Genomic DNA, 10,936 nt, shown 5'->3' on the forward strand with positions numbered 1-10,936 from the left:
TAAAAATATCATTTTCCCATATATTGCATGCACAACAAAACCATATACAAGCAAAGCATAGTCAGCAGGATGCATGTCTTTGGCCAAGAACCTTTCCACCTCTCCATCCAAAAAAGAGAAGAAAAAGAAACATACTATCTTGAGCAATGGCACTACATCTTCCCCCCTCTCCTACCTTTACATATGAAAGTACTTTCTCTGAGGCTAATTGACTAATCCTAATCGTCTCTACTCTCTGTCTCTATCTCCTTCACGGCTTCATCCATCCGTAGCTTTCTTCTTCCCTGCTACTTAAGCTTACATGAACTATACATCAAGTCAGAATTCAGTAGGTAATGGTAACGCTTTACATGTAAAATACAGTTGTCTAGTGTATATGTACAGATTCCGAGGCATGCCTTTAGGCAAAAAGATGATGGTACTCATCATTCCCAGCCCATTAATGTGTTCCATACTCTCTCTTCAATGTTATTCCTAGAAACTGATAAGCAGTCCCCTTCCTGAAGCAAGAACCGGTATACTTCACATTCACGATGTTCAATGACGTGCCTCACGATCTCAGCCTGGAAAATTGCAAGTAAATGCTTGTCAGTTCTGAATATGGTATATGAAGTAAAAACAGAAGTGTTGAGAATCTTTTGCTATAAACTTAAGATGTATGAACAAGAAATTAATATAATCAAAGCGAGTACCGAGAAGATGCATAAATTCAGCATTTTCAGAGCAAGGGTTACATCATAGAAGACTCCAGGCCTCCCCCTTCCAGATATCTCCACTGGATTTGCAACCAGTAACTCCGTATCAGGGCCACGGCTGACAACAGCAACTCTAAGTGGTCGAGCTAGTTCTATTAATAGACGAGACCGCAAAGCGTTTTGCTTGCTAGGGTCAACTATCTTCTTTCCATCAGCTTGCATGATGAATAAATCAATCTCGCAGTTCTTTTTCTGCTTCATGGTGCCTCGCCCATAAGAGATCTATTAACCAAAAAAAAATTATACTGTTATACATCCATCACTAATTTTCAAAATTACTCTAGCTCCAATCCAATTTGTTATATACTCCCTGCAGTCCATTACATGATCTATATCTGTTGTTTAAAAGAAATAACAGACACTAAATCTTTTATTTTAGATTTAAAAGATATATCAGCAATATTGCATACTCAAACAAAATTATGGCATGTTAATATCTCTATATAACATATAATATGAATTGAGAAAAGTTAGCTAAGTTGTCACAACTCACAATATTTATTTACAAGGAGTAAGAAGCATTTGTCTTACCTGGATGTTATAATCCTTGAATGTACGCATCAGGTCATAAAGAAGACCTCTATAATCTTGGCAAGCAATTTGGACAAGAGTGTGAGAAGGACTAAGAGTATTATCTATTGTGACGGATGCACAGTTGGAAAGACCAGTTCCATTACAGTATTTATCGGGTATGTCAGAGTTAAAAGTGTCGTCTGTGATTGCAGAAGGAAGAAGCGGAGATGCTTGTGAGCAGGCAGTAACTTCTAAGCCGACCTTTTCAATGTCACACATCACATCATCTCCAAGAATCTCTTTTAAATACTCTTTGGTATCCTCTTGTCTCTTTTTGGTATGCAGCAGTTCCCTGTACATTTGTTTACAATAAAGTTTGCTGTCATTACTTGAGCTCCAGATAACAGATAAACAAGATAGTCACTAGCTTTTAAACATATGTTATAATAATGGTAGTTGTAATAATGTCAGTAGAATAATGGTAGTTATTGAGTAATAAATCAGTAAAAACAACAGCAGATAATTTATGAACTGTAAGATTATTTAGGCAGAGTACACACTAAAATCACACAAAATGAAGTGAAGTCTTCCAAACCTGGTATCTGTAATAAAAAAGAGGTCCAACACTTTCCCATCTGGAGTTGTGGATACCTTTACTCTCAGTATATTGAGCTCGAGCTCACACAAAACCTCAGTGACATCTTCCATGAAACAAAAAAGATACAAATGTCAGAGAATAGCACCACTTACGACAGAACAATAATTTAATTTACCATCAGAATAGTGAGAACACCATTGAACTAACACTTTTAAGTAGACATCTATTATACTGTATGTGCACATTTACACAAAAAATAATAATAATAATAATAATCGCTTTCATGATATTTACCACAACTTCCCTTCCCTACAAGTATCTCTATATCAGAGCCACAAGGACATTACAAATAACATATGGGAGAGTGGGGATTTAAACCTACCACCTATCGTACACAAGTCTTCGGCCTTTCCCACTAGGCCAAGACCTCATAAGCCTATGACCTCTAGAATCCATATTGATTAGACATTGTGCCTTATGGAAAAGCTCATACTATGCATTTTAATGCAACAAAATCAAGAAGTAAGGTTGGAAACCAAGAATCCAACTTAAACTGAAATACTTGACCAACTGGACCATTGATCTCCAAATTGAAAATTAGGACTCCTATATTGTGTTAGAGCAAAAATATCTTAAAAGGCTGTGATCATCGCTTTTTTTGCTCTAAATCTCAAGCATATGTAGATAATACAAACCAAGGACCCATGACTCTATCCATGATCCACCTAGCAACACAATTACACAAACATAGCACAAAATTTACAAAGAAACAGAATAAAAGCGGAAAAAAATTGCTGCAAGCGATTCGTCCAGCAACATCAGACTATATTACCAATAAATTGCGACATTAGGCGAAGCAAAATATGAAGATGTACCATGTAAAAGCCCTCTTCTATCATGGCAGCATAACTTCAATAAGAAAACATCAGGAGGTTTAGGAGGCTGCAACAACTCAGCTCTGTAATAAGAAATCCCAGAAGCTGAAAAACAAGAAGGGCATGCTGCAACCAATCTCTTCTTCACCAAACCCCACTTTGTTGTTGGTTTCCCCATCACCCATAACACTACGTAGCACCATTTCCCATCTGTTGCAAAATCTTCATCAAAAAATAATAAAGATTAATTAGAAACCCAAAATAAAACTTTGATTGATCTAGCAACCAAAAAAAACAACAAATTAATATTTTCTAATAAAAACCCCTAAAAAATATTCATTTGCACTATTTAATTGGAAATTAGAAATATTCATTTTCTGAATCAGAAATGCCCAACATGCAATGTATTTATTTGACATTTCAAAACACTTGCAAACTGAAAAAAGTCCCAAATTTTTTTTTTTCCTAAATAAAAATACAAAATCCACCCCCCGCACCCCCCCCCCCCCAAAAAAAAAAAAAAAAAAAACACCAAACTATAAATTACCCATGAAGCAATTTACTAAATATGATCCAAAAACCACAAGATTTAACCAACTTAAGACAATATTAAAGATTATAAAACATTAAAAAAAAAAAAAAAAATCCCTTCATTTTTATTAAGGTTTTAAGGACTCACCAACTCTGGTAATACAGAATCCAAAGAAGAGGAGGATGCGGCAAAGATCACAACCTAAACCAAGTTTATCAGGGCAATTAACAGTAATTATAGTTGGGTCTCCTTCTTTCTCTGGTGCCTTAAAAATCACAACATCATCTTGCAATATACCCATAATTTTCTCTCACTATTTAAAAATTAAATTATTAAGTATTATAGCAAAAAAAATATAAATCTCTTAATTAATGGGTTAATACATAAGTAATCAAAAACTTAATTAAGATAAAAGATGGAGAAGATAACATAAAAGTTGTCTATTTTGAGAGAAGCCTATTAGCCTAAGAGAGAGGGGGGCTGCAAATGAGGAAACAAACATGTGCTGTAAACTTGTAGGGGGATAGAGAAGAGAAAGAGAAAGGCAGAAAGTGGGCTGCTACTTTTTCTTGTAAATTACTTAGTTTAATCTTTGAAGCTTGCTTGATTGTGACACTCTCTATGTTTACTTGAATTAGTGTTGTTCCATTTTCAAAATTTGAATATTCAGAAATGATTCAGTCTGAATTTTTTTTTTGGAAAATTTGACATTTAGTATCAGGAAAAGCTCCTTGCTTCACATTTGCTATCCCTTGATTTTTTTTTTTTTTTTTTTTACTACCACTCAAACACATGAACCGTTAGATTAACTACCACCGACGTTATTCTGTTACTGTTTCTGTGAAGTGGGGTCCACTCCAACGGCTACTTCCTTTTTCTTCCCATTTAAATACGATTCTTTATGCTTTGCCTTAATTGCAATCGTTCTGGTATCAATTGGAGCAAATTAATACACAAATTCTTCAAATTGTAACACAAATTCAATCAAACAATCAAAAGCAAATTCAGTGAGTGTGGTTTATTGGTGATTGCTGGGTTGAATAGGGAAGAATTGCGCAGCGGAAAAGGTTAGTTATTTGGTTTAATCGAACAATTTAGGCCAGTAATCTCCAGTTATATGATTAATTAGAAACTTTATTTGTACATAGGAATGATGTGTTGGCTTTAATTGAATTGTAGTGGGTGTCATTTGATACTTAATTTCTGGAAAATAAATTAGAGTTCTTGAGAGTATTGTTAAATTGGGGGTTTTTAATTGGGTGTATTAATCATGAAATTGAAAGTGTTGGTGGGTAATTATAGTATTTAATGTTTTAATGTATCCTTAATGTTGTGAATATGCAGTGAATTATGGCTTTGGTTAGGTGCTCACCCTCAAAATACAAGAAGTGTGACTGAGGTATTCCCATGGCTAGGCTAACTTCATGGACAAGAGAGAATCCAGGCAGAAAGTTTTTGAGTTGCAAATTCTATGATCCCAAAACAGAAACAAGGGGCTGCAAGAGCTTTGATTGGGTGGATGTAGATGATGGGACTGATTGGCAAAGGGATGTGATCAACCAATTGATCCTTGACAAAAACCTCATGAAGGGTGAGATAAGCTCACTGCAAAGAGAAGTGGAGGATCTTACTGGACAAAGAAGGTGCCTTCTGACTGAGAATGACAACTTGAAGCTAAAGTGCAAAGCTCTCAATGGTGACAGGAAGAGGTACTCTAAAGAAGGGCAGCAGAACAAGAAATGTTTTGGGTGTGTAGCTGTGGGTGTTGTCATTTGTTGTGTTTTGATGATGTTAGGGATGATGTTAGTTGTGCTGAAGTAAGCATAGGATTGTTGTGCTTAAGTAAGCTTAGGTTTAGTTGTGCTTAAGTAAGCTTAGGTTAGTTGTGCTAATGTAAGCTTAGGTTTGTTGCTGTTAGTTGTTGTTAGTTGTGGTTATGTCACTACTAAAATTTGGCCAAATTGCGACCGTCTCTGACGGTAGTTGTGGTTAGTTGTGGTCGCATATTATAGTAAAAACGGTCGCAATCAGTAATTGCGACCGTCAATGGTCGTAAGGTGGTGGTCGTTATTCACATGGTCGCAGAAAATCTTTATTGCGACCGTTTTATTATTTTCAACGACTGTTTAGAAAACGGTCGCAAAAATTAAAAATTGCGACTGGTTATGTCAGCGGTCGCAAGTTTTGGAATTAGCGACCGCCATAAGCCGTCGCTAATTTTTTTTTAAAAAAAAGAAAAATCGCACTACTGTGTTTTGCATCCAGCCTCACCAACCACCGAAACCACCTTTACCCACCACCACTGCCAACCCAAACCCACCTTTACCCACCACTTCTGCCCACCCTAACCACGAAAACCCACCGTCGCTCACCTGAAACCACCTAACCCACCACCACCGCCAACCCAAACCACCTTTACCCACCACAACTCCTCACCCTAACCAATAAATCAACTACCGCTCACCTGAAACCACCTCAACCCAACGCCACTCACCTAAAACCACCTCAACCCAATGCAGCTCAGTCGAAACCACCTCAACACCACTAACCCGAAACCACCTCAACCCAACGTCGCCCACAAAAATTATAAAAAATTAAGAAAATTACCCACAAAATCAGAAAATAAAATTATACAAATTAGAGAAATTTACCCAAAAATCAGAAATAAAACAATAATATAGATCTTTCAAAAATTATAAACTAAAATTACAATAAACAACACAAAGTAGAAATAAAACAATAATATAGATCTTTCAAAATTAAAGACTAAAATTACAATAAAACAATTATACATAATCAGAAATAAGAAACAATAAATCTAGATCAACAATATAACCTAAATTAATTATCAGATCTAGAAAACCTTGACTTCTCTTAGTCTTGTTCTTGTGACGATGGAGGTCTTGTTACAGTGTGTGGTCGTGACGGTGGCAAGCAGCGTGGAGGAGAGGGAAATCGACGGCGAAGCTTCCGATTTGAGCCAAATCTTGAATGAGCAGCGATTTCCAGCTTCTTATTCTTCAATTCTCAAGTGCTTTGCTTCATTTTCGGAAGTGAAAGAGGAGAATTAGGAGGTGAGAGTGAAAGAGGAGGGGCGTGAGAAGGATAGAGTGGAGATAAGGAAAATGGAGGAAGAGGGTCAGCTGAGAAGAGAGAGAGAGAGAGAGAGAGAGAGAGAGGGGGGGGGGGGGGGGAGCGGCTGTTAACAAAAAAAAAAATAGGGTTAGTTTGGTGGGAAGCTTAAGCCCCTTATATACCCTATTTTAAAAATTAATAAACAAACAATTACGACCGCTAAAACGGTCACAAATTGTTATAATCTGTGACCGCCTTATAAACGGTCGCAAATATTATAATCTATGACCGCCTTAAGAACGGTCGCAAATTGCGACCGTTTCTATAACGGTCGTAATGTTCGCAATTTGCGACCGTTTTTGGCGTTCGTAATAGAATTGTTTTTATTTAGAATTATTTTTAACATGTATATTATTTTAAAGAAATTTTTAAATAACTTTGCGACTGTTAAATAGCCTAAAAACGGTCGCAAATCTGCGACCGCCTTAAAAACGCTCGCAAATCTGCGACCGCCTTAAAAACGGTCGCAAATATTATAATTTGCGACCGTTTTAATGACAGTCGTAAAAAAACGGTCGCAATTTGACCGAATTTTAGTAGTATGTAACCTTAAGCTGAACTATAGTGGACTCCTTCAAATTGTAACAACTATGGCTATGAATAAATAATGCAACAATTATTTATGGGACAACTGACTTAATTTCATATCATTGCAATGTAAAGTTGTGCAATTGTTCCAAAATCTAGCAGAAATAATATAATAAGTCATTACAGACAGAAGTTGATACTACAAATTGTTCATTCACTAAAACACAAGCTACAAAGGGTACATAATTGAACTAAACAACTTTGCTCTTGCCCTTTGCTCCCTTCTTTACTGGTAGTGCTGCTGTTGTTGTAGATGCTTGAGATTGCTGAGTGGATACAATAGGTGGTTGCTGCTGGTTTTGCTCTTGTGGGAATGACCTATTTGCAATGCTCCATGGCCCTGCACCAGCTGCAGTCTGTATGGCAATAAGAATACAAACTGAGATACATATATTTGACATAAATAAACATGACAAAACAAGATAGGACTTAAAACACAAGCTTACATTATGTGCAGCTCTTTGTGCCTTTTTTCTCCTTTGTTCCTGCAACCATGGTGTATTTAGGACAGGTTTGGTTGATAACTTTGGCTCAGAATTTGCAGCTTCAGTCTTAGGTTCATTCCCACAGGTCTTTGCATAATGACCAAGCTGACCACAGTTTCTGAACCTTTTTTGAAATTTAGGTGCTTTTGGTTGAGGCTCTTTGCTGCCAGATGCACACTCTCCCTTTTCAAGCTTCCTTTTCTTTGATTTTGGCCTGCCTGGCATAACCTGGAGGGGGAACTGGTTGTCTGAGGTCCACCCTTTCCCAATGCTTGGGTCCTGGCATAGGGTTAATTGCAGCCTCATAGGCTAGAACATAGGTGGCCCTACTGTAGTAAGCATCCATATAGTCATTTGGGGTCCACTCTTTTATCTAATATACATGCAAATGCATGTACACATGGGATCCTAGTTAACTGCCAGTGGTAACAAGAGCACTGCCTAAGTCCTAGGTCAACTGTGACTTGGTCCCCATTCAATTTCACCTCATAGTTGTCCCCCCTTGAAATCTGGACTATGCAATATCTTGCTACCTTTTCTATCCTACCAAACACCTTACCCACATATGACATGTTCTTCCCATCTACTTTTTGAACTCCCTCCCATTTCTCACAGTTCCTCTTCATCATGTAATTCCTTAACCACTCCATCTGAGTGAGAATGTGTTTATCCCTTGCATCTTTTATAACAGCATTAAATGTTTCACAAAGATTGTTCAAAAGCATATTGGACTTGCAAAAATCATCAAAGGCATGTCTTGACCAGTGTTTGGCAGGAATATTTGCTAGGTACTCAAAAGCATCTTCTGATAAGAACTTTATAGACTCCATGACAACCTCAAAATCAAACTACAATACATAAACAAACAAAAATAGTTCACAACTAGACTAAGAACACAAAACATGATATAATTGGAAGAATTTACTCAAGGATCTACCGACTCACCAAAGTAGTTGCTCTGGCTGCATTCCAGAAAAGCTCCTTGAGAGTAGAACCAGTGAATTGGAGCTTAAAGTTAGCCCAAATATGCCTTACACAATATCTCTTCTCAGCTAATGGAACAAGATCATCAAAGGCTTTTAGTAGCCCCTACAAAATCAAACAAAACAGTTAGTCACAATCAACTATAAGAAGTTAAAAAAAGAAAATTAAAAGGTGTAATGCATGCGTGGAGTGTAAATAACATCACCTTCTGTCTTTCACTCATGAAAGTGAGCCCTAAGTCACCACTAACATCACCCACATCCTTCCTCAAGCATTCCATAAACCAGCCCCAGGTTTCTTTGTTTTCCACCTCAACTGTTGCCCAAGCAAAGGGAAATATCTGATTATTCCCATCCCTGCCTACAACAACCAGTATCTGACCTGGGTAGGCCCCTTTTAAATGACAACCATCAAGGCCTATAAGAGGCCTACAACCTTTGTTAAACCCATTTTTTAAAGCTGCCAGATAGATGTACATCCTCAAGAAAATAGGGGGTTCTGGTCTGTCTACACCTTCAACTACCACATACACCCCATTATTTGGATTATACTTAAGCACGGCTTTTCCATAATCCCAAACCCTTGAATATTGCTCTAAAGCTGACCCATAAATCATCAATTTTGCTCTGGCTCTTGCTAGCCAAGCCAAAGAGTAACCAATCTGTATTCCTAGCTCATTTAGCACCCTTGCTCTGAAGCTCTTCATTTTCCATGTAGGATTGCTTCTCCACTCCTCTACATACCTCTCTGCCAAGTACTCAGCTAACATACAAGCATTCATCTTGCTTCTCATGCACCTATGATTTAACCTTAGCTCTTTGATTTGCCAAGCTGAACTGTCATACAACCTCCTTGCTGACACCTTGAACTCACACTTCTTCACCTCATCACCACACTTGCAAAGAGGCAGTTAGCTTCTCTTTGGATTCCATTCACAATTGCACCTCCTCCTACAGAATGTGGTAATCCTTTTCCCTCCATTATGCAGATAGTAGTACTCATACCTGTTCTCTATAGCATGAGTTCTGAGTGCCTTTCTAAGCACAACACTGCTTGTGAACTTCTGCTTGTCTAAGAGAACAACTGGCTTTTTGAAGTCAGTGTCTTCTCTGAACCAGGGGCTTGAATCTTCATCCTCATCTGACCCATGTAGAGACCTCAGTTCATCTGAATCACTGTCCTCATCCTGCAGCTCAAGATTCTTACACCCAATGTCCTTCACTAGCTGATTCAGCTTCTGATCTGACTGCTCACCAACATCAACAACCTTTAAGTTTTTCTCCACCACCTCTGCTAGACCTCTTCTGGTCTGTATATGCCACTCTTCCTGTTCCTCTTCACTGCCATCCAAATCTTCTTCACCAGCCTTCTAATCAATGTCTAAATCACTTAACTCAGAAGAAGATGAACCAGACTTCGATCCACAATCCTCATCCTTGAATAGCTTTTTTTACACTATCTCACTGATTTACTTTTCTTGTTCCCCTTCTCCTGCTCATTCACCTCACTAGAAACACCCTTCCCCTTCTCACTCACACCACTCACAACCCCCTCCTCCCCTGATTCTTTGACAAACCTAGGGCTTCTCCTTCAACTAGCTTGAATAGGTTTTTTAGCTTTATTAGGTTTCAGTTTTGCTATAGGTAAGGTAGTTTTAGCTGCCTCACTCTTAGTACACTTACTCAACCTTGGGCTACTCCTAGACACTGGCACAATGCTCAAATCTGGGGTCTTTTTGGTTTTTGTTGGGCTTTTTAATTTAGAGCAATTTTGTGTTTGAGAGGGATTGCTGTGGGATGGGTTTGAATTTGATGGGCTAGATCCATTATCATTTGGACTTGGGTCAGTTGGATTACAAGGGGGTGGATGTGATCCACTTGCAGATGGGTTGGATGTGGTTGGGTTATCCAAAATAACTTCAGGAGGGTGATACCTGCCCCACTCTTCCAACCCCACAGTTTGAAACAGCTCCACATGTCCTTCATTGTGTTTGGACTCTAAGAAGCCCCTAACATCATCATCATTATCAATTCTCTTCTTCCCAATTTCCCAATTCCTTACCCTCTCCTTATACCACAAACTATAAATCTCAGGAGCCTCCTTAAACCCTAAAGCTATTAACCCTTCATTACATAGAAACCTTAAATAAGTCACACTCCTCACATATGACACTGGAACAACATACTTCCAGTGAACAAACCCACCTTCATAAACCAAATACTTCTTCCCCCTACGCTCCTTTTCCACAAACCCTCCAAATAACCTCAGCTTAATGTCAATAGTCTCATCCTCACCATCCATATTTCTACAATTAAAGCAAGTCCAACAAACAACAAATCAATTTTTAATTCACCCAACACAATACACAAAGTAACAATTATAAACAAACACATAATACCACATTATTGTATACCCACACATGATTAGTTAATTGCACAATTAGGGAATAAATTAACAAATCTAAACACAGA

At 37.9% G+C, this 10,936-nt stretch overlaps 1 protein-coding gene across 1 annotated transcript; it reads right to left on the reverse strand.

Annotated features, from left to right (window-relative positions):
* On the reverse strand, window positions 1-3,883 carry LOC145623864 (ACT domain-containing protein ACR10-like). The gene is made up of 6 exons (XM_081676749.1): window positions 3,421-3,883; window positions 2,742-2,963; window positions 1,864-1,969; window positions 1,287-1,620; window positions 693-977; window positions 1-563 (listed from the first exon to the last, which is right to left on the reverse strand). The coding sequence occupies exons 1-6, from the start codon at window positions 3,572-3,574 to the stop codon at window positions 426-428; spliced, it is 1,239 nt and encodes a 412-aa protein (XP_081532875.1). The 5' UTR covers window positions 3,575-3,883; the 3' UTR covers window positions 1-425.
* Window positions 3,884-10,936: the final 7,053 nt, after the last annotated feature.

This window comes from Chenopodium album, chromosome 3 (genome assembly GCF_948465745.1).
Source record: "Chenopodium album chromosome 3, dcCheAlbu1.1, whole genome shotgun sequence".
Lineage (NCBI taxonomy): Eukaryota > Viridiplantae > Streptophyta > Magnoliopsida > Caryophyllales > Amaranthaceae > Chenopodium > Chenopodium album.